A 25057-nucleotide genomic window follows, 5' to 3' on the forward strand; every position below is an offset into this window, starting at 1 on the left:
CTGTTGTACTTGCAGACTGAGTTTTTGCGACTCATGCACAAGGACCCCAGGTCCCTTTGCACAGTAGCATGTTGTAATTTTTTTTCATTTAAATAATAATCCAATTTGCTATTATTTCTTCCAAAGTGAATAACCTCGCATTTGCCAACGTTATACTCCATCTGCCAGATCCTCGCCCACTCACTCAGCCTATTCAAATCTCTCTGCAGACCTTCCGCTTCCTCCACGCAATTCACTTTCCCACTTATCTTCGTGTCGTCAGCAAACTTTGTTACCCTACACTCAGTCCCCTCCTCCAGATCATCTATGTAAATAGTAAATAGTTGAGGCCCCAGTACCGATCCCTGCGGCACGCCACTAGTCACCATCTGCCAACCAGAAAAGCACCCATTTATTCCAACTCTCTACTTCCTGTTGGATAGCCAATCCCCAATCCACGCTAACACCCTACCCCCAACTCCGTGCGCCCCAATCTTCTGCAGCGACCTTTTGTGAGGCACCTTATCGAATGCCTTTTGGAAATCCAAAAACACCACATCTACCGGTTCCCCTCCGTCAACCGCACTAGTCACATCTTCATAAAAATCCAGTAAGTTCGTCAAACACGACTTTCCTCTCATGAATCCATGCTGCATTTGCTTGATCGAACCATTCTTATCCAGATGGCCTGCTATTTCTTCTTTAATGATGGATTCCACCTTTTTCCCAACTACAGACGTTAAGCTAACCAGCCTGTAGTTACCCGCCTTTTGTCTACTTCCTTTTTTAAACAGCGGCGTAACAGTAGCCGTTTTCCAATCAGCTGGCACTACCCCAGAGTCCAGTGAATTTTGATAAATAACTACTAACGCATCTGCTATTACCTCTGACATTTCTTTCAGTACCCTGGGATGCATTCCATCCGGGCCCGGGGACTTGTCTACCTTCAGTCCCATTAGTCTACCAAGCACTGCCTCTCTAGTAACAATAATTGTATTGAGTACCTCTCCTCCTACCAACACTCGATCGTTAATATTTGGTAAACTATTTGTGTCTTCCACCGTGAAGACCGACACAGAAAACCTATTTAAAGTCTCAGCCATTTCCTCGTTTTCCACTATTAAATCCCCCCTCTCGTCCTCCAAGGGTCCAACATTCACTCTCGCCACCAGATTTTAAATATGAATATTTAAAATCTGACACGCTACATCATATAGTGAGAGAATGCAAATTTAGACTCCAATTCTCCAGTTTCTGTCTCAAACCTGTGAGTGAGAATGAGCCAAGAAGTTACCACTGCTGCACTGGGAGGACGGCACTGTGGCTCACAGTTAGCGCCAGGAGCCCAGGTTCAATTCCAGCCTCGGTCACTGTCTGTGTGGAGTCTGCACATCCTCCCCGTGTCTATGTGGGTTTCCTCTGGGTGCTCCGGTGTCCTCCCACAGTCTGAAAGACATGCTGGTTAGATGCATTTGCCATACTAAATCCTCGCTCAGTGTACCCGAACAGGCGCTGGAGTGAAGTGACTCGGGGATTTTCACAGTAACTTCATTGCAGTGCTAATGTAAGCCTACTTGTGCCTAATAAATAAATGATAAATTTTAACTCATGACTAGCTTTAGAACATGAGTAGGAGACTCTGAAAAGATCTTTAACAACCCCTCAGCTTTAAGTGGCATGTTGGAGTGATACCAATGACTGAGGGAAAAGAGTGGTGGGCGAACCAAGGAACGAAATATGCAGCAACTAATCATGGGAATTTTTTTTATTTAACAAATAGTATCACATACATGTAAAAATACTGAAGAACAAAGCATATTTTTTTCCACTGTGGAATGGAATTACACAAATATATATATTACATTTAAAAATAAACAGCAGTTCTGCAGTACCTTTCACCCTGTAACAAACACATAATGTGCTCACATGAAAAATAATTACATTAGACTAATACTTATAAAACCTATAAAATAGATTGATTAAGTTTGTGCAATTCCATTTAGTGTCCTTGTATTAAGAGTAGCTCTTGGTGACACTAGGTAATGAAAAAGGAGCTGGAAGCACGAGGAAAATGGCACAAAGTGTTGGAAGCAGACCTTTCTGGCAATGCACTGGCGAGTCAATTAACATTTGTATAACCAGTCAGCTACCGGAGTAGGTAAGTGGGCCAAGATGTGCAATCGAATCCACCAATAGGCATTCATTGGTTCGTAACGGCTGTATGGATATCTGGAAGTTAGTGCGTCAGTGATGGCGTCAAAAATAAGAGATATGTCTTTTGAACTGCTGCTGCAGAAAGATTTCATGATCATTGTCTGTCGATCAAAGTAAGCCTTCCCGTAATCCTCGTGTACAATATCAGCAGCTTCATTCCACATTCTATCGGCAATGCTTTCAATATGATCGCGGTTGAGGATTCCTGTGGCAGCTATATAGTTTCCCAGCTCAATAATGCTGACTTTAACACCCCAACGCCGCTGTTCATAGCGCAGGCAATCCGAGAAGGCCTCCAGTCCATAATTCGAAATGCAGTAGGCAGAGTGGCTCGCTAGGCCCATGCGTCCAAACATGCTGGCAACATTAACAACACGACCTGCAAACATTGTAAACAGCAAAAAAAGACTATCGTTAATTCAAATGAATAAATAGAGATCAACTAAATCCTTAGGACAGATCTGGTCACATGGATGCTTTCAGGCCTTCAGTACGGGATCATAGAATCCCTACAGTGCAAAAGGAGGCCATTCAGCCCATTGGGTCTGCACCAAATCTCCAAAAGAGCATCTTACCCGGGCCCACCCCCACCCTATCCCTGTAACCCCACACATTTACCATGGCTAACCCACCTAACCTAGGCATTTCTTTGGACACTGAGGGGCAATTTAACATGGCCAATTCACCTAACATGCTCTCTTTGGACTGTGGAAGGAAACTGGAGCACCTGGAGGAAACCCACGCAGACACAAGGAGAATCCCACACAGTCGCCCAAGGCCGGAATCAAACCCAGGATCCCTGACGCTGTGAGGCAGCAATGCTAACCACGGTGCACCGTGCTGCCCCCCCGCTGTGCTGCCCCTAAATCCTAAATTTTATACTGAGATGCATCCATTTCATTCACAGAATTTTGCAAGATTGCAAAACATGACTGATAAAGGAAGTACGTAGAAATGATATTTTGAACCTCTTATTTTCTCACATTCTCTGAGTTATTTTACTTAGTTACTGATCTGTCCATCCATGACATCCTAAGACCACTTGTCATTTTGTTGTTTTTTTAATGGCACATCAATTCCATACTTTTGAATTTTCTTCTTTGAAAACGTCTCACTGTCTCTGTTCAGTCCTGCATGCCAATGTTTCCTTTCACATTAGTTCATTCCTTACCTTTCTGAAATTTGCCCTAATTCAACTGGATGCTCCAGTTTTGGTACTGGCATTGTCACCTTCTCATTAGCTCTCATCTCTTGTCATATTGTAGACTCCACTGCGAAAGTGTTCACCAACATTTAGCTCACCTACTTGATCCACTTCATTGCTCATTACCAGATTTAGCTATGCCTCCACCCACTAGGCCTGTTGACGTATGTCCGGAATTCCCCAAATTCATTTGCCACCCCACCCCCCCCCTCCTCCCCCCAACCACTGCCAACGTGAACCGAGAATTTGGCGCTCAGCCACATCTCCATTCACTGCAGCAGGACTGGAGAATCCCAGCTGCGGGCGAGGGCAGAGAATTTCAGCCATATAGCTTAAGGAAGTCTGTCTATGCATAGTCTAGAGATCCTTTTGTTATTCTCCTTTCACTTCCTCTCTGCTCCAGTCATTAAACTGATCATTCATATCTTCACGAGTGGCACAGTGGTTAGCACTGCTGCCTCACAGCACCAGGGACCCGGGTTTGATTCCTGGCTTGGGTCACTGTCTGTGCGGAGTCCGCACATACTCTGTGTCTGCGTGGGTGCTCTGGTTTCCTCCCACAGTCCGAAAGACGTACTGGTTAGGTGCAATGGCCATGCTAAATCCTTCCTCAGTGTATCCGAACAGGCGCCGGAGTGTGGCGACTTGGGGATTTTTACAGTATTTCACAGTAGTGTTAATGTAAGCCTATTTGTGACACTAATAAATAAACTTTACTAAAGTATAATAATGTTGTTTTCCCTATAAATCTCTCTTAGCCTAAATTTCTTCTTCTGTGTCTTTCTCGCAGTTTGGAAGTCACTAATACACCTCATTAATATAACATCCCTTTTCATACTGAGCTGCAGCCATATTGAGAGTCCAAATCAACTCTCTCTGTAATATGTATCTCCTCTTTTAATATTGTCATTCTGAATCCCTTATTATTTTTCTGTCTCTCCTTATTATATTTCAATGGGCCATTGCCACTCCATATTGACTTCCCTGCACTTAAATTCTTAAGCGCCTGTCTGGCGAGATGGCAGATGGAGTTTAATCCGGACAAATGTGAGGTAATGCATTTTGGAAGGTCTAATACAGATAGGAAATATACAGTAAATGGCAGAACCCTTAAGAGTATTGATAGGCAGAGAGATCTGGGTGTACAGGTACACAGGTCACGGAAAGTGGCAATGCAGGTGGAGAAGATAGTCAGGAAGGCATACGGCATGCTTGACTTCATCGGTCGGGGCATTGAATTTAAAAATTGGCAAGTCATGTTGCAGTTTTATAGAACCTTGGTTAGGCCGCACTTGGAATACAGTGTTCAATTCTGGTCGCCACACTACCAGAAGGATGTGGAGGCATTGGAGAGGGTACAGAAAAGATTTACCAGGATGTTGCTTGGTATGGAGGGCATTAGCTATGAGGAGAGGTTGGAGAAACTTAGTTTGTTCTCACTGGAACGACGGAGGTTGAGGACCTGATAGAAGTCTACAAGATTATGAGGGGCATGGACAGAGTGGATCGTCAGAAGTTTCTTCCCAGGGTGGAAGAGTCAATTACTAGGGGGCATAGGTTTAAGGTGCGAGGGGCAAGGTTTAAAGGAGATGTATGAGGCAAGTTTTTTTACACAGAGGGTGGTGGGTGCCTGGAACTCTCTGCCAGGGGATGTAGTGGAAGCAGAAACGATAGTGACTTTTAAGAGGCGTCTTGGCAAATACATGAATAGAATGGGAATGGAGGGATATGGGCCCCGGAAGGGTAGGGGGTTTTAGTTCAGTCGGGCAGCATGGTCGGTGCAGGCTTGGAGGCCACAGGGCCTGTTTCTGTGCTGTAATTTTCTTTGCTCTTTGTTAGTTGAATGGTCTCCTGAACAGTACAGAGAGGTTCAGAGGACAGTAGCTGCTTCACTAATGCACCTTCGAAGAGGTAATTACTTCAGAATCCTTTAAGAGCAATGTGCCTGTTGCTAAAGCACAGTTCTTATTTCATAAACTGTAGAAGTCCAGTCATACCTTTCAACATATTTCAACATAGGGCGGCACGGTAGCACAGTGGTTAGCACTGCTGCTTCACAGCTCCAGGGTCCCGGGTTCGATTCCCGGCTCGGGTCACTGTCTGTGTGGAGTTTGCACATTCTCCTCGTGTCTGCGTGGGTTTCCTCCGGGTGCACCGGTTTCCTCCCACAGTCCAAAGATGTGCGGGTTAGGTTGATTGGCCAGGTTAAAAATTGCCCCTTAGAATCCTAAAATGCGTAGGTTAGAGGGATTAGTGGGTAAATATGTGGGGGTAGGGCCTGGGTGGGATTGTGGTCGGTGCAGACTCGATGGGCCGAATGGCCTCCTTCTGCACTGTAGGGTTTCTATAATTTCTTTCTATGATATTTTTGCATCCGTTTTTACTGAGGAAACGGGCATGGAGTCTACGGAAATAGGGCAAACTGGTAGGGAGGTCATGGAACTTTTACAGATCAAAGGGGAGGAGGTGCTTGCTGTCTTGAGGCAAATCAGAGTGGATAAATCCCCAGGACTGGACAGGGTATTCCCACGGACCTTGAGGGAAGCTAGTGTTGAACTTTCAGGGGCCCTGGCAGACATATTTAAAATGTCAGTATTCACGGGGGAGGTGCCGGATGATTGGAGGGTGGCTCATGTTGTTCCGTTGTTTAAAAAAGGTTCCAAAAGAAATCCGGGAAATTATAGGCCAGTAAGTTTGACGTCGGTGGTGGGCAAGTTATTGGAAGGTGTGACAAGGGATAGGATCTACAAATATTTGGATAGACAGGGACTTATTAGAACATAGAACATAGAAAGCCACAGCACAAACAGGCCCTTCGGCCCACAAGTTGCGCTGATCATATCCCTACCTCTAGGCCTATCTATAGCCCTCAATCCCATTAAATCCCATGTACTCATCCAGAAGTCTCTTAAAAGACCCCAACGAGTTTGCCTCCACCACCACCGACGTCAGCCGATTCCACTCACCCACCACCCTCTGAGTGAAAAACTTACCCCTGACATCTCCTCTGTACCTACCCCCCAGCACCTTAAACCTGTGTCCTCTCGTAGCAACCATTTCAGCCCTTGGAAATAGCCTCTGAGAGTCTACCCTATCCAGACCTCTCAACATCTTGTAAACCTCTATCAGGTCACCTCTCATCCTTCGTCTCTCCAGGGAGGAGAGACTAAGCTCCCTCAACCTATCCTCATAAGGCATGCCCCCCAATCCAGGCAACATCCTTGTAAATCTCCTCTGCACCCTTTCAATGGCTTCAACATCTTTCCTGTAATGAGGTGACCAGAACTGCACGCAGTACTCCAAGTGGGGTCTAACCAGGGTCCTATAAAGCTGCAGCATTATCTCCCGACTCCTAAACTCAATCCCTCGATTAATGAAGGCTAGTACGCCGTACGCCTTCTTGACCGCATCCTCCACCTGCGAGGCCGATTTAAGAGTCCTATGGACCCGGACTAGGGAGAGTCAACATGGCTTTGTGCGTGGTAGGTCATGTTTGACCAATCTATTAGAGTTTTTCGAGGAGGTTACCAGGAAAGTGGATGAAGGGAAGGCGGTGGATGTTGTCTACCTGGATTTCAGCAAGGCCTTTGACAAGATCCCTCATGGGAGGTTAGTTAGGAAGGTTCAGTATACATGGGGAGGTAGTAAATTGGATTAGACACTGGCTCATCAGCTTGCCTCCTGGACTTGCACAATTTCACAAGCTGTACTGTCTGGAGACAATACACATCTCTTTAACCTGTGTTGAATGCTCCCTCCACCCACATTGTCTGTACATTTAAGACCTGGCTGGGGCTGTAGAGATTTGCATTCTAATCAGTATTCTGTAATTTGATTTCTGTGTCTGTGCCCTGTTTGAGAACAGGTATCCACTCCATCTGACGAAGGAGCATTGCTCCGAAAGCTTATGGTATTTGCTACCAAATAAACCTGTTGGACTTTAACCTGGTGTTGTAAGACTTCTTACTGTGCTTACCCCAACCAACGCCGGCATCTCCACATCATCAATGGAAGAAGCCAGAGAGTGGTTGTGGAGGATTGCTTCTCTGAGTGGAGGCCTGTGACTAGTGGTGTGCCGCAGGGATCGGTGTTGGGTCCATTGTTGTTTGTCATCTACATCAATGATCTGGATGATAATGTGGTCAATTGGATCAGCAAGTTTGCTGATGATACAAAGATTGGAGGTGTAGTGGACAGTGAGGAAGGTTTTCAAAGCTTGCAGAGGGATTTGGACCAACTAGAAAAATGGGCTGAAAAATGGCAAATGGAATTTAACGCAGACAAGAGTGAGATATTGCACATTGGAAGGACAAACCAAAGTAGAACGTACAGGGTAAATGGTAGGAGTCTGAAGAGTGCAGTTGAACAGAGGGATCTGGGAATACAGGTACAGAATTCCCTAAAAGTGACATCACAGGTGGATAGGGTCGTAAAGAGTGCCTTTGGTACATTGGCCTTTATAAATCGGAGTATCGAGTATAAAAGTTGGAGTGTTATGGTAAGGTTATATAAGGCATTGGTGAGGCCGAATTTGGAGTATTGTGTACAGTTTTGGTCACCTAGTTACAGGAAGGATGTAAATAAGGTTGAAAGAGTGCAGAGAAGGTTCACAAGGATGTTGCTGGGACTTGAGAAGCTGAGTTACAGAGAGAGATTGAATAGGTTGGGACTTTATTCCCTGGAGCATAGAAGATTGAGGGGAGATTTGATAGACGTGTATAAGATTTTGATGGGTATAGATAGAGTGAATGCAAGCAGGCTTTTTCCGCTGAGGCTAGGGGAGAAAAAAACCAGAGGGCATGGGTTAAGGGTGAAAGGAGAAAAGTTTAAAGGGAATATTAGGGGGGGCTTCTTCACGCAGAGAGTGGTGGGAGTGTGGGATGAGCTCCCGGATAAAGTGGTAAATGCGGGGTTACTTTTAACATTTAAGAAAAACTTGGACGGGTTCATGGATGAGAGGGGTGTGGAGGGATATGGTCCAAGTGCAGGTCAGTGGGACTAGGCAAAAAATGGTTCGGCACAGACAAGAAGGGCCAAAAGGCCTGTTTCTGAGCTGTAATTTTCTATGGTTCTATATAGAAACATAGAAAAACCAAACCCCAACAGGCCCTTCGGCCCACAAGTTGTGCCGAACACATCCCTACCTTCTAGACCTACCTATAACCTTCCATCCTACTAAGCTCCATGTACTCATCCAGGAGTCTCTTAAAAGACCCTATTGAGTTCGCCTCCACCACCCCTGACGGCAGCCGATTCCACTCGCCCACCTGTGTGAAAAACTTACCCCGAACATCTCCCCTGTACCTACCCCCCAGCACCTTAAACCTGTGTCCTCTCGTAGCAGACATTTCCACCCTGGGAAAAAGCCTCTGAGAGTCCACCCGATCTATGCCTCTCAACATCTTATACACCTCTATTAGGTCTCCTCTCATCCTTCGTCTCTCCAAGGAGAAAAGACCCAGCTCCCTCAGCTTATCCTCATAAGGCATGCCACTCAATCCAGGCAACATCCTTGTAAATCTCCTCTGCACCCTTTCAATGTTTTCCACATCCTTCCTGTAATGAGGCGACCAGAACTGAGCACAGTACTCCAAGTGGGGTCTGACGAGGGTCTTATATAGCTGCATCAATATCCCCGGACTCCTGAACTCAATCCCTCGATTGATAAAGGCCAGCACACCATACGCCTTCTTAACCACCTCCTCCACCTGCGGGGCCGATTTCAGAGTCCTATGGACCCGGACCCCAAGGTCCTTCTGATCCTCTACCGTACCAGGACTCTTTCCCTTTATATTGTACTCCTTCATCCCATTTGACCTGCCAAAATGGACCACGACGCATTTATCTGGGTTGAAGTCCATCTGCCACTTGTCCGCCCAGTCTTGCATCCTATCTATGTCCCTCTGTAACTTCTGACATCCCTCCAGACTATCCACAACCCCACCAACCTTCGTGTCGTCGGCAAACTTACCAACCCATCCCTCCGCTTCCTCATCCAGGTCATTTATGAAAATGACAAACAGCAAGGGTCCCAGAACAGATCCCTGGGGCACACCACTGGTGACCGACCTCCATTTAGAAAAAGACCCATCTGTACCCACTCTCTGCCTCCTTTGGGCAAGCCAGTTCTGGATCCACCGGGCAGCAGCCCCTTGGATCCCATGCCCTCTCACTTTTTCTAGAAGCCTTGCATGGGGGACCGTATCGAACGCCTTGCTAAAATCCATATAAACCACATCTACCGCCTTCCCTATGTGTGGACTATGCTGGTCTGGACTGGTATAAACATTTTAACCAAAGCAAGATTACCTCAACATTCACTTTTTTAACTGACAAGTAAACACTGCTGCAGGCTTTCGCAAGGTATACAGAAATATCAAACTGTACGGTTAATTAAATGATAGCTCGAAAACTAGAAAGACAGCCGACACTCAACATACACAGTAAAGTAGTGGGGATTTAATAAGCGAAGCCTGGTTAAGTTCCTAACTGAATTTTCTTACGCGGTAGTCTCTAGCTGACAATGATCAGAGAGCTGGAACCCAGTTTTACTCACCCCTTGCTCGCCGGATGAGCGGGAGGAAGGCTTTAGTTACTCGGATAGTTCCCCACAAGTTGACATCTGCAACTTCTTTGTAATGTTCCACACTTGTGAACTCCACTTCTCCGAAAGTTGAAATGCCAGCATTATTCACCACACCCCAGAGACCTGAGTAAAGGACACAAGAGTATTTGATCACTACCAGCTGTTCATGCATGACAACTATCACCCTCAATGTATCGTACAATGGAAAATTTATGAAAAGAACATTTTTATATCCTGCTGAAGCTGGCCTGCCATTGTAAACCACTCTCAATTATCTTGGGGAAACAAATTGGCTTTTCACCATTTCTGACCAAATATAAATATCATCTTTGTTTGCTGTTTGAATTCTCACACTGTATGACTGTTACCACATACGGAATAGTATCTTATATTGCACTCCCTTTGTTCAATTTTCACTTTACTGACTAACAAAGAGAACTTCCTCAGCACCACAAGAGGAAGAAGGTGGTAAAAGATAGACATGAAGAAGCTGACGTTGGAGTTGGGGGCACAGAAGTGCTGGTTAATGGGGTCTCCACTCACATATTCCTCCCTATTCAGTCAATCATATTTCCATCCCACCTAACACATAACATGAGGTAAAGTCGCCATAGTCCCATAGGCTGCTCTCCCCCTCATAGGATCATAGAATGCCGACTGTACAGAAGGAGGCCATTCAGCCTATCGAGTCTGCACCGACCACAATCCCACCCAGGCCCTATCCCCATAAACCCATGTATTTATCCTAGCTAGTCCCCCTGATACTAAGGGACAATTTAGCATGGTCAATCCACCTAACCCCCACATCTTCAGACTGTGGGAGGAAACCGGACCACCGAGAGGAAGCCCATGCAGATACGTGGAGAACGTGCAAACTCCACACAGACAGTGACCAGAGCCAGGAATCGAACCCGGGTCCCTGACACTGTGAGACAACGGTGCTAACCAATGAGCCACCGTTCCGCCCCTTGGGGAAAGCTGACTGGTAGTGATTTAACCTGATGATCACTACATCTCAGACGAAGAATAAGATTGAGAAGGCAGGGTCTTCATGAATAACCTCAGCTGGTATTGGAATTGGACCCGCGCTGTTGGCACCACACTGCGCCACAAACCAGCCCTCCAGCCAACTGAGCCTCCAAAACACATCCAACCAAATAGTCAAACATTACAAAGAGGCTATTCAATTGTCTACCAGAAAATGAAAATAAAATGGAAAATGTGTCTGCAATCCCATTTCATTTTAAAACAGACAGTAGTGAAACAGGTTTAATCCACCAATTTATCCCTCTCACCTCTCAACCACAACTGAGCCATCGCTTCTGAAAGGAGGTCCGAATTGTTTCTCAAAGCAGGTCAACCAAACAATAGTCGAATGTCACTAGCATCTGTTTTTCAGGCTTTCACCAGCTGATCTAAACGTTCCACAGCTGACACTCCTGAAGCTCCATTCCTACTACTGTCAATAGGTTTATTTCCACAATGGGCTGGATCTTACCAGCCCAGTGAAGATGGAGTTGAAGGCAGAGAAGGGGAGTCCAAGAGATTACATAAGAACATAAGAACTAGGAGCAGGAGTAGGCCATTTGGCCCCTCGAGCCTGCTCCGTCATTCAATAAGATCATGGCTGATCTTTTCATGGACTCAGCTCCACTTACCCGCTCGCTCACCATAACCCTTAATTCCTTTACTGTCCAAAAATCTATCTATCCTTGCCTTAAAAACATTCAATGAGATAGCCTCAGCTGCTTCACAGAGCAGGGAATTCCACAGATTCACAACCCTGTGGGTGAAGAATTTCCTCTTCAACTCAATCCTAAATCTGCTCCCCCTTATTTTGAGGCCATGCCCCCTAGTTCTACTTTCACCCGCCAGTGGAAACAACTTCCTTGCTTCTATCTTATAAGATATCCCCTCATTCTTCTGAATTCCAATGAGTATAGTCCCAGTCTACTCAGTCTCTCCTCATAAACCAACCCTCTCAACTCCAGAATCAACCTAGTGAATCTCCTCTGCACCCCCTCCAGTGCCAGTATATCCTTTCTCAAGTAAGGAGACCAAAACTGTACACAGTACTCCAGGTGTGATCTCACCAGCACCTTATACATCTGCAACATAATCTCGCTGTTTTTAAACTCCATCCCTCTAGCAATGAAGGACAAAATTCCATTTGCCTTCTTAATTACCTACAGATTAGAGGGAAGCCAGATCAGAACAGCTCCCTGACATTCCCCCTGGCAGAGAACAGGGTCAGGGTGGTAACAGGACCTCTCCGTGCAGGTGAGCAGCCGTTTATGTTTGTTAACGCCCACTTAGGGATGAATTAGCAGCATTGAAGGAACTTGGAGCAGCCTTCCGACTGTGCAGCCTCCCTACTGGCAAGCTGATTGGAAATGGGCCATTGGAGCAAGAGGCTCCATGCCCCAATTGTGGCACATGGTTGTACAGCCACAGAAGGGGTTCCCCTCCATCCTGACTGGCAATGGATGTCTTCAGTGCAGCCCTTGTCTGGTGATCAGCAAGAGCACTTCTATATTGAGACGCCCTCATGGTTCCTGATCTCCATCCACATGTCCACCGCTCCCAATGGGGCTACCAGCCTGACACTGTTGTGGACAAACTGAATGGGCCAGCAGCGTCGGGAGCTTACTTGCAGGCACAGAGTTGGCCAATCAGGGGGCCACCTGCTAGAGGAACGCAATAGCAGTCTCGTTGCTGGCAATTGCAGGCTGAGAATGCCTATCTGGCCGCAACATTGGATTCTGGTAGCCTGCAAGAAAATCCAGTTCAATGATTGATTGGGGCATGTGGGAATCTAACAGCTTGTTGTAGACTTGCCCTCACTCTGTTCAGTGTCCAGAAGCATCAATGGCTAACTGCAGACACCAAGAGAATCTACGTCCAGAAATGGCTTAAGATTTCAAGGTCAGTTACTAGTTACCATCCTCCTGTACATCAGTAGATTTTCGTATACTCAAGAAATCCAGTGGTGAAGGATATAACTGGAGCCAATCTTCACACACTTTCATAAGTATCTATTTACACAGTTACTGATTACAAGCAAGCAGCTCCTAGCCCAAGAATCACAGGAGCAGTTTGTGTGTATTTATAGGTACACAAGCAAATCCTCCTTTAATGCCTACCAACTGCATACAATTCAATTAAAATAACACACAATTAATAGATTTCTATCACCAGGGGTTTTGCAGTTGACTAAAAATAGTTCTGGAAGTTAATTGCAAAGGTCTTTCTTGACTATAACTAAAGAGCAGGCTGTGCAGAAACTGGCAAAAGGGGAAAAGTTAATCCAGACAAACTTAAACTTATAAGCAACAGGCAGTAAACTCCTTTAGCGCTTCTTTTTAATACTTTGTCGCCAAATGATAAACTCCAGCTCAATATAGTTTATGAGCAGGAATATTAATCGTGTTAGCCAGGTGACCAGTTCAACTCGTAGGATGGGTTGGCATTGCTAAGGATTATTTATCTGTATTTCATTGTGCTCCACTGAAAAAAATATCACGCAAAGCAATGAGAAAATGGGTAATTACAGAACAAATGAGCTGAGATCAGTTACAATGGAGCACAACAGAACAGCTTCTTTACATGGAAACATGGGAGTTAGAAATAGAAATCATAGAAACCCTACAGTGCAGAAGGAGGCCATTCAGCCCATCGAGTCTGCACCGACCACAATCCCACCCAGGCCCTACCCCCACATATTTACCCGCTAATCCCTCTAACCTACACATCTCAGGACTCTAAGGGGCAATTTTTAACCTGGCCAATCAACCTAACCCGCACATCTTTGGACTGTGGGAGAAAACCGGAGCACCCGGAGGAAACCCACGCAGACACGAGGAGAATGTGCAAACTCCACACAGACAGTGACCCGAGCCGGGAATCGAACCCGGGACCCTGGAGCTGTGAAGCAGCAGTGCTAACCACTGTGCTACCGTGCGAGGAAACCCACGCAGACACGGGGAGCACGTGCAGACTCTGCACAGACAGTGACCCAAGCTGGGAATCGAACCCGGGGGTCCCTGGTGCTGTGAGGCACTGTGCCACCATGTTGCCCATACAAAAACAATAATGGAGCGTTTAATTAATAGAAATCAATTTCTTCAAGCAGTCCACAACAGACTCAGATATAAGATAAAGAAAATCCCAATGGTGAAGACCTTTGGGGATCATGGGTCCAATGTCACCTACTCCTCCCAAACATTCAACGCTTATCACTTACCAACTTACTCACATGCTACATCCCAAAATGTTATCCAATTTTCAGCTGAATGAATCAATATTAATCACTCACTGAAATATTGCTTCCACGGATTTATTTTAAATTTCACTCTATCTTCTGATACCTGCAGCATTTCACTCTATCTCCTGACACCAAGAACAGTTGCGCATGCGTACGCAGCTCACACTGCATCCACTGTCGTATACACACTTTCTCCCACTGCTGAGGAGATTGTGCGCATCTCTCAGCTGGTGCTGGTACTAGCTTGCGCCTGGACATCTTGTCCGCCATTGGTCTGCTCCCTCTGCCCCACTTCCAAACCCTTGCTGACCCTCTCACTTGAGCCCTTGCCCCCAAACAAAGGCAAGAATCAGGGTTTCAGCAGCTGATGAACTAAGATGAGAGAAGTCAAGCGACATTAGGGAGGTGGATAGAGGTGGTCTTAGTGATGGTGTGAATCTGTGCTCAGAAGTTTATCTTGGGGGCAAATATGGCACCAAGGTTGCAAAGTTACATGGATGCACTTAGTCTATTTCTGAGCATAAGGCACCATATTTTACAATTAAGGTATTGCAGATACCTTATTGACACTCCTTCCATATGAAGGTGCAAGCTGTGTTTGGTGAGGTTGAAGCTGAATAACAACATTATCGCCTTGTGGTGTCCATCAAGCAGTCCAGCTCCAATGTAAGTGTTACACATTCTTGGCTGAAGTCAGAGTAAGATGTACACATAGCTAAAACCAGACTGGAAACAGTGCTACGTTATGGACTGCTGTTTTTGTGATGTGACAGGAGTTACAACAGTTCACCCCACAGCCATACAGCACTGCAGCCGACTACTGAGGTCTGAGTGAGACTTGCACCACTCACTGAGACAGAGGTCCCACCCTCTGGAGCTGCCAGCCACTCTGATTCGCCATCAGTTCCAGCAGTTCTGTCAGCACCAGGAAGACGCCTGTGACAATTGCCAGGACTGCAGAAGGAAAAGAAGATCAAAGCCCAAGCATCCAAGAGCCAGAAAATCCAGAGTTTTAGGCGGGGAGGATTGGGTAGAGAGTCAGGTGGTGGGAGGTTTAAGGGAGAGAGTGGGTCAGAATGAAGGGAGGGGATTTGACGGATTTGACCTGCGAACAGCCGCTGAATTGTGTCCCCCTTCCCACCGTTTAAACTTAATTTCAGATATTTTTTATTGAATTCAAATTCCACCATCTGCCATGGCGGGATTCAAACCCAGGTCCCCAGAACATTAGCTGAATTTCTGGATTAATCGTCTAGTGATAAAACCACTCAGCCATCGCCTCCCCACCTACATGAATTGAATTTGGGCAACACAAAACCAGTTCTGAGTGCATGTGAGTCTGTAACATACAACTCCTAAAACCTTTGCATAAGCTGGCTGTCCAACACAGCCCGGGGAGAATTCCTGCATTGAAAAATGGAAATGTCAGACTAGTATAAGAAAGGTACTCCACTGGGAGCGAAAGAAGACTGTTATTTTTCAGGGAGTGTCAGTGCATTTGACGACACCTTGGTGATGCTCAGAGAATAACTGTTGAGGTAAACGCTTACACAAGGAAAAGGTTAGTTGCATGGATCACTCTGATGATGCTCTGCACTATTAGGCCGCTCATATGATTTTCTTCGGGTGCTCTGTAAAAGCTCATGAATGGAGTCCATCCAGTTGTCACAGGATACTTCATGTTCTGGTAATGAGAAAAGAGAAACCCAAAAATACCTCGACAAAAGACCCACAAGTCTTCAGAGAAGACCAATTTCACCTATAGTTCTGTCTCAGACCTAATTAAATCAGAGGGGGCAAAAAAAACACAAAAGCCAAGTTATTTCAAATGGCCAGCGTCCCTTCCCGCCAGCCAAAGGGTCGGCTGTAAACACATCCCCAACTCTACCGCCCCGCAGTCATTTCATGTTCAAATGAGCATCAATTGGCTGCAGGCGGGGACGAGGGGTGGGAGGGGGAGCCGGATTCCACCCCTCATTCTGGAGGAGGACCCCCTCCTTACAGAGCTCCCACCGGCCAATCTGATTGGCTGGCAGCTCCCTTGTCCCTGCTGTAACAGGAGCTGCAGTGGACAGAAGAGGAAGTGCAGGAAGTTGACAGAGCTCAAGTCCCAGGGCTGGACAGCAAGTTAAGCTTTCAGGGTCGTAGGATGGAGAGGGTAGAGAAGTCCTGTTAGGATGGAAAGTAGGCACTGGGGGAAGAGGCCGGTGGTGGGGGGGGGGGGGGGGGGGGGGGAGTGGCCGCTGGACCTTAAAGGTGGGGTGTCCGAAGTTAGAATGGGACAGCTGATGGAGCCACCCCACCCCTTCCTGCCTGAAGCCTAAGCCCAATCATTTTCGGGCTTCTCCTATGCCCAGTAATCCTCCCACCAGCCTAAAATTGAAGCTAGGCAGGATACTGCTGTAAATGGCCAATAGCAGGCCACTTAAGGGCCTCAACTGGGCCAAGGGCAGTCTACCTATCCTGAGGCCTTACCCACTGCAACGTACAATTGCTGCGAGGTCAGGGCAGGCAGGAACTCAAGAGGTTGTGAAATAGAAAGAGGGTTCTTTCTATTTCACACCCAGCCCCTCTGCTAAAAACCCACCAGTGAGGGGAGGAATGTGAAATGCAGGCCATAAGGAAAAAGGCCCACTCCTCTCACTACAACATCCAACCTCATCAACTAGACCACAGCATAGGAGTACCTCTCTCACTCACTAATATTAAAATGTATTTCTTCTCAAGGGTTAAACATTCAACACAGTTTGTTAATTGTGCTGCTTGTACGGTCACATTCTATGTGAAATGGAACCCACATCATACCTTTCTCAGGTTCTTTCAAGTGGCTCTTTACAAACTCCACGGCCTCTCGCACCTCCTCATCTGTGCATATGTTCATTTGAAGAACTTTCATACGTTCACACTTCATCTTCTCAAGTGTTTGAGCACCTTCTCCATTCTTATCCTTCCAAAGAAAAATACAATTACTGCAATTTTTCAACAACTAAATGAAGCGACAACAAACTCTCCTCGCTCTAAACTAGCTCGGTGGGCAAATGCACTAATTGGCGTCACAGTAAACAACACTGCAGGAATATTCAATCGTGGATCTATGCTGAATTAGCAGATTTTGACCAGCGTGGCATTGGAATAGAACAATTGATCCCCCAGGTCCCCAAACTACTGATAGCGGAGAACAAGATGTTCAGCTGGGATTTTCAGTGGATGTGTTCTGTGGTCACTGACTCCACTATAACGTACACGGGTGTAAATGTTGAATGAAAGTTGGGTAGGGTTGGGCTTCACTAACTGTGTTCACAATCTAATCGCCTGCTGAAACTCATTGTTTAAGCTCACAAGTGAGGAATGATCATTTGTGCAAGGTACCAAAGGGCAAATATCCATGAAGATAGGTTTCTCCAAAAATATCCAGAGCAAAAGTAGGAAATTTGGCAAAAGAAATTGCAAAATGGAGTGTAAATTTGGAAAGTTGTAGGCACTTTTAAAAAAGCGTCAAAACCTGTCTAATATATTGGCCCAGATTCTGTGCTGAGAAATACTGTCATTGTTCTTGTCAGTAAATTGGACAGCAACTTCTGGAGTCCCCAATTGTGCAGTAAAATGGAGAAATCCAGAGGCTGCAGCCTCTGAGTTACTCTGCTCCTTCACAGGCTGCATTACAACAGAACCTTACCAACAGAGTTGGTATTGAAATCCAGGTAAGGGCATGAAGTTATTTACTGCTTATCCACTAAGGATGGCAGACCAAAGTTAGCACTGGTGCATTCAGGTGTAGGGTTTTTTTTTAATTCATTCTTGGGATGTGGACATCACTGGCAAGGACAGCATTTATTACCCACTCATGGTGGCGAGCTGCCTTCTTGTACCACTACTGTCATGTGGGGTAGGTGCACCAATGGTGTTGTTCGGACAAGTGTTTCTTGATTTTGACCCAACAAAAATGATAAAAGTGCAATGCATTTCCAAGACAAGATGGCTTGTGAGTTGGAGGGTAACTTGCAGGTGTTCCCATGTGCCTACAGTCCTTGTCCTTCTAGACGGCAAAGGTCGGAGGTGTTGAAGGTGCTGTCAAAGAACCCTTGGTACTTGTTGCAATGCATCCATTTTAGACGGTGGACACTGCAGCTAAAGTGCACAATGGTAAATATTTAAACTGATGGATGGAACAATTTTCTAATGGTGTGATCAGAAATAACCATTGCTAAGCAACCTCTCTATCCCTGAAAATTTATTGCAAACATAGGATCTCATTTCTTCAGAATTTAATTCATAGAACCATAGAAAATTACAGCTCAGAAACAGGCCTTTTGGCCCTTCTTGTCTGTGCCGAACCGTTTTATGCCTAGTCCCACTGACCTGCACTTGAACCATATCCCTCCACACCCCTCTCATCCATGAACCCGTCTAAGTTTTTCTTAAAATGTTAAAAATGACCCCGCATTTACCACTTTATCCGGCAGCTCATTCCACACTCCCACCACTCTCTGTGTGAAGAAGCCCCCCCTAATATTCCCTTTAAACTTTTCTCCTTTCACCCTTAACCCATGCCCTCTGGTTTTTTTCTCCCCTAGCCTCAGCAGAAAAAGCCTGCTTGCATTCACTCTATCTATACCCATCAAAATCTTATACACCTCTATCAAATCTCCCCTCAATCTTCTACGCTCCAGGGAATAAAGTCCCAACCTATTCAATCTCTCCCTGTAACTCAGCTTCTCAAGTCCCGGCAACATCCTTGTGAACCTTCTCTGCACTCTTTCAATCTTATTTACATCCTTCCTGTAACTAGGTGACCAAAACTGTACACAATACTCCAAATTCGGCCTCACCAATGCCTTATATAACTTTACCATAACACTCCAACTTTTATACTCAATACTCATGTTGGAGCATGTTGGAAATATAAATATATATCTTATATATATTATTATATTATTTTTTTTTCTTTAATTTGCTTTCTATTCATGGTGTTCGAGGTTCAGACTTGGAGTCTCAGTGAGGATTCCACAATCCGACTGGTTGAAGACCCTTCCGTAGGGTGGTCCAGATGGTGGATAATAGCAAATCACCACTCAAAAGCCTGCAAAGATTATCCGGGCAGCTATCAGTATAGACAGCAAGCACCATACATTGCTGTTGACTGCAAAATAGGGAAATAAAATACTTGAGGTGTCTTTTGAGTTTGCTACAACTGGTAACTGTTCAGTTACTCTTGCAACACCCTCCAACACAAGTTTCAACAGGGTAAGATGGTACAATCACAAGTTACGTCCACAATAACTATTTCATTTTATGGTAGAAGTATTGCATTCCCTACTGTACAGTATTTACTGGAAGCCTTTAAGCTCCCTGTTCACTCATTGCACTCTCTCGCATAATGGAAAATAAATAATTCATTCTCCCCTTCCAGAACACTGTGAACAGTTTTGGTCCCCTTATCTAAGGAAAGATATATTGGCATTGAAGGCAGTCTAAAGGTTCACTAGGTTGATCCTGGGTATGGAGGGATTTTCTATGAACAGAGGTTAAGTAGGTTGGGCCTGTACTCACTGGAAAATGAGAGACGACCTTATTGAGACATATAGGATTCTCAGGGGGCTTGACAGCATAGATGCTAAAAGAATGTTTCCCCTTGTGGGAGAGTACAGGACCAGAGGGCATAATCTCAGATCACCCATTTAAGACAGAGATGAGGAGGAATTTCTTCTCTCAGAGGGTAGTGAATCTGTAGAATTCTTTGCTGCAGAGGGCTGTAAAGGCTGGGTCGTGAAGCATGTTCAAGACTGAGAGAGACAGATTTTTAATCAGTAAGGGAATCAAAGGTGATGATGATAAGGCGGGAAAGTGGAGTTGAGGATTATGTCAGATCCATCATGATCTCATTGAATGGTGGAGCAGACTCGTAGGGCTGAATGGCCTATTTCTGCTCCTATGTTTTATGATCTCCTCACAGGCCAGTTGGTGGAAATGAATAACTTTCAATGTCATCATATAGGTACTGCCATTTAAAACTCATCTTTTACAAAATCAATTCCCTTTTTCTCACAAGTACATCTTTTGGAGTAGAACCAAAGATTCATGGATTGATTCCAGCACAGAAAGAGGCCATTCAGCTCATTACTGGCTATCTGTACGAACAATTCACTTAGTGATACTCCCCCACCATTTCCACATAGCCCTGCAACCTTTCAGTTAACGATCTGATTCTCCTCTGAAGGCCATGATTCCATCTGCCTCCACCACACCCTTAGGCCGTGCATTCCAGATCTTAACCAATCACTGCATAAAAAATGTTTTCCTCTTTTCACACTGTTTCTTTTGCCAATCATTTTAAATTGGTGCCCTCTAATTCTCGATCTCACCGCCAATAGGAACAGTTTCTTCCTAACTACTCTGTACAGACCCCTCATGATTTTGAATACATTAATAAAAGCTCCATCAAGTTCATTTCGACTGTGGAATTCTCAATATAAGGAGCAAGATTCAAGAAAGGTCCTGCCCTCAATCTTGAAACAAATAAATAAATCATGTTTACAATTAAAAACCAGCCGACCCTTCGGCCAGAATTTTACCAGCGCGCCCGCCCCGCGGGCGAGGCTCGGAGAACGGCATTCTCCGTTGGCCTCGGATGGGATCGTACGAATCTCAGGCACACGTGCCGGTAAAATCCCACCCTTCAAATTTCATTCTCAGTGTTGGTGTCCTATAGATATATTTGCAATCTCGACATTATGACTTTTACTACATTCCCACTCCTGCCCTTACATGAATAACAGATAAAAATATTAATATAGCTAGAAACTTCAGCAAATAATTTTCAGGAAGCAATAAGCGGGTAATTTGATATGGTAAGTATAGCATGCTGGACAAAGGAAAGGTGGGCTTTCGAGCCTCCGACCTTGTCTGTTCCTGCCATCGCTGCCAGCGAGAATGGAGAATTTGACACTCAGCCCAAACTCCATTCACTGCAGCGGCACCGGAGATCCCAGCCACGGACAAAGTCAGGAGATTTCCGACAGTGACTTTGGAGTTACAGTTCTCAAAGCTCTTCACCACATGACGTTTTCTTCATGTCATTTCTCAGCCTGATATACCCTTACTGATGGAGATTGATTAATACGATTAGCCAACAACTCCATTATTGTGGTATCAATAATGGTACCATTATTGGTAGAAATGAATTTAATGGATCCTGGTATTTTTTTCATCTCGGAATTCCTTTGTCCCGATGTTATTTCCTTCTACTGACCTTCTATTAAATTGCCCAAGTTTCAAATTTATAGATAAATGCCTGGGACCAGAAATCAGAAAATAAACGCAAAGCAGTTTATAAAGTCAAAGAGTCACAGTGAGTAACGTTCATGTGAATAAAATAGGTGACTCATAAGTAAAAGCAAATTACTGCAGATGCTGGAATCTGAAACAAAAACAGAAAATGTTAGAAAATCTCAATATGTCTGACAGCATCTATGGGGAGAGAACAGAACTAACTTATCAAGTCTGGAAAGACTCAAAATGTTAACTGCTCCCGCTCCACAGATACTGTCAGACATATAGAGATTTTCCAATATTTTCTGTTTCTGGCTCATAAGTAATTTGGGCAATGAAAATAAGTTATTGGATGTCTCATGGATTTTGCTCCCTTTCTATCTTGCTATAATTGGACATTTTAACGACTCAGAATGGCTACATTCCCGCCACTACTATTTAATACATCACCCCAGTCCTAGTGTCAATAAATTCCACACCCAGTAATAAATAACCGTTATAATATTTCATTAGATTCCTTACTGTGCAGAAGGAGGCCATTTGGCCCATCAAGACTGCAATGACAACAATCCCATCTAGGCCCTATCTCCGTAATCCCACATATTTACCGTGCTAATCCCCTGACACTCAGGGGCAATTTAGCATGGCCAGTCCACCTAACCTACACATCTTTGGACTGTGAAAGGAAACCGGAGCACCCGGAGGAAACCCACGCAGGCACGGGGAGAATGTGCAAACTCCACACAGACAGTGACCCAAAGCCGGAATTGAACCCAGCTCCCTGGCTCTGTGAGGCAGCAATACTAACCACTGTGCCACCCTATTACACTCATATCATTAAATTTCCAAACCCTCCAGTTTACTGTAAATTATCCAGTGGAACATTTATTCATATTTTACAAGAATGAAGGAAGCAAATAAGGATGATGTGGAGAACCAAGTTATATTTTATGTTACAAGGATGAAAAGGGAAAGTGGAAACAGATAATGCTGGGAGCACACAGCAGTTCTGTTGGTAGCTGTGGAAACAGAAGTTCATGTTTCAGGTCGATGACCTTTCATCAGAACACAATAGAAAATCATAGAATCAGTGCAGAAGGAGGCCATTTGGCCCATCAAGCCTGCACCGACAACAATCCTGCCCATGCCCTATCCCCGTAACCCCACATATTTACCCCGCTAATCCCCCATGACATTAAGGGGCAATTTAACATGGCCAATCCACCTAATACATCTTTGGAGTGTGGGAGGAAACCCACGCAGACACGGGGAGAAAGCTCAAACCCCACACAAACAGTCACCCAAGGCCAGAACTGAACCCAGGTCCCTGGAGCTGTGAGGCAGCAGTGCTGACCACTGTGAAGTGAGGTGATCCTCAGGGTAAATCACCACCAGTCAGCTCCTCAAAGGGGAGAGCAGTTTATGGTCACCTGGGATTATGGCAACTTTACTTTTACATTTTCAAAGAGGAAGGGGAATGGAGAACGATAAATTGTTTAGGGTGATAACATCCAAAAATGTACCCTAAGTGTTTGGCTGTGTCGAGGTTAAACGTATAATTAAACACAGAATTGAACCACTTATTATATGGTTGAAGTTGGTTAGTGGAAGAATGAAAGAGTGGAATGCAGCACCAGATGATGAATCATAAGCAAGACTCAGCATGAGCTGTGACCTGGTGCAGTCAGGCTGGAACAAAATGGAGTTGTTCCCACCCGGGTTTAGGTGACAGTTGCCAAAGTTTAACCAAGTTCAAGTAGTGCTGTGTGGAACAATAGTGACCAATTCTCAGTATCCCTGCAAGACGTCGGGAGTTTAAAATGTAACTGCAGTTCCAAAAACACGACCAGACTGTTGTGGAAAGTATGTACTTAAAAGCTCAACAATAAAGCTGCCCCATTGTTTATCTCTTATTTTCAACTACGAAGGAATCTGAGACATTCTGACATCTTAAGGAGATTGTATAGTTGCTTTCCCTGTGTGCTTTTGAATGTGGAGTTGTTGAGAAAAACATAAGTAGATGCAACCCAAAATATCAGCATCCTGGTACTATGTTGTGATAAGGTTCCTTTCTTTCCTTTGTAAGTTGACCCTTGGAAAACATCAGCCATGGGCCATTTTCCAAATGCATTCTGATGACAATATCTTAATTCTGCACCATGACTGCTCAGTGAAACAGTAGGTTAAGAACAAATTAGGTATGATGATAGGTTAGAATATGGGCCGTGATTCTCCCATCGCGACCCGCAACTTTTCTGGCGGATCGGGATGGGAGATGCGCGTCGCCGGCCTTGTTCTGGGATTTGCGTATGTGCCGGGAACACATGCGCATCACCCAGAGCTGGAGAACAGTCAGAGTCCAGACCACGCTGGAAACCGGCGGGAAGGCAGGTAAGTCATTTGAATCTGTTTTTAATATGTTTTAACTGTCTTTTGAATGTAATTATCAGGAACTTGCCGGTCCCCATCGAATCTCCCACCCTGCCAGGAGTACTTCATCCCGGCGGGGTTTACAGTAGCTCCCCACGTTCGGGGAACTAGCGGCAGACCCCACTGGAATGAAGGGGAGGCAATCGGGGGGTCAGGCAGCGGGGGGGTGGTGTCCCCTCAGCATGGGCACCCTGGCAGTGCCAGCCTGTGTCCCCTAGCACTGCCCAAAGGGCAAAGTGCCCATGCCCAGGGGGCACCTTGGCACTGCCCAGTCGGCATCAAGCAGTGCCAAGGGGCGGGGCTAATGTGAGCGGGGCTTAGGGGCGAGCGATGTGGGTGGGGGTCCCACTGCCATTCTGCATGGCGATCGGTCAGGGTTGGAGGGAGGGCAGCGATTGGGGTGGGCTGGTGGGGGAGGGCGGGGTGGTCTGCCGGGGAGGGGGTGGCCTGCCGCTTGGGGGGGGGCTCTGACCCTGGGGAGTCAGCAGGGGGAGGATTTGCCGGGGTGAGGGGGGGGGGGAGCGGGGGGGTTGCCACTACTTGGGAGGGGGGGGGGGCGGTGGGCTGGACATCGGGGTGCCCCGGCGCCGGGGAGTCAGGGCTGGCCTGGGAATTGTTGTGGGGGCCGCGATTGATCTATGAGGGGCGGGGCTGGAGGGGGAGCACTGCGGGGTTCCCGGGCTGGCTAGCGATCGAGCTGGCCAGCAAATGGGGGGTCTGACAGATCGGGGCCACTGCGCATGCGCAGAGTTCCAGAACTGTCAGACTCTGGCGCGAATAGGCCCCGCCCCCACCCCCTGGGTTTTTTAATGAGATTCACAATTGGGACCACTGCAGTCCACAGAGTGCGGAGATTCAGGTGAGAAGCTGAACTGACAAAATAGTCGGGATCTAGAACAGTTTTCCCACAAGTCAGCACCTTTGGGAGAATTGCAGCCATGGTCTCTTCACCTGGGGAGCCTGAGTTTGAATCCAATCTAAAGTTAAATGAAAGGGTGGAAGGGTGTCAACATTGCCAAGTTATATTTATTCCTAAACATTAAAATGCAGCCTAGTGTTCCCTTCAGATGTCATTGCCAATTTCTATCCAAATGCTCACACTGTCCAAAAG

The 25057-nt window shown here is 45.8% G+C and overlaps 1 protein-coding gene across 1 annotated transcript in view; it reads right to left on the reverse strand.

Moving 5' to 3' along the window:
- Positions 1–1730: 1730 nt before the first annotated feature.
- LOC144483166 (D-beta-hydroxybutyrate dehydrogenase, mitochondrial-like) overlaps positions 1731–25057 on the reverse strand; it is a 32704-nt gene continuing 9377 nt past the window's right edge. The window contains exons 3-5 of the mRNA XM_078201964.1: positions 17053–17194; positions 9954–10106; positions 1731–2572 (exon numbers count right to left, since the gene is read on the reverse strand). Of these exons, the coding sequence (XP_078058090.1) occupies positions 2103–2572; positions 9954–10106; positions 17053–17194 (765 nt within the window). The 3' untranslated portion in view covers positions 1731–2102. The remainder of the gene's footprint in view (positions 2573–9953; positions 10107–17052; positions 17195–25057) is intronic.

This window comes from Mustelus asterias, chromosome 3, assembly GCF_964213995.1.
Source record: "Mustelus asterias chromosome 3, sMusAst1.hap1.1, whole genome shotgun sequence".
Taxonomy (NCBI): domain Eukaryota; kingdom Metazoa; phylum Chordata; class Chondrichthyes; order Carcharhiniformes; family Triakidae; genus Mustelus; species Mustelus asterias.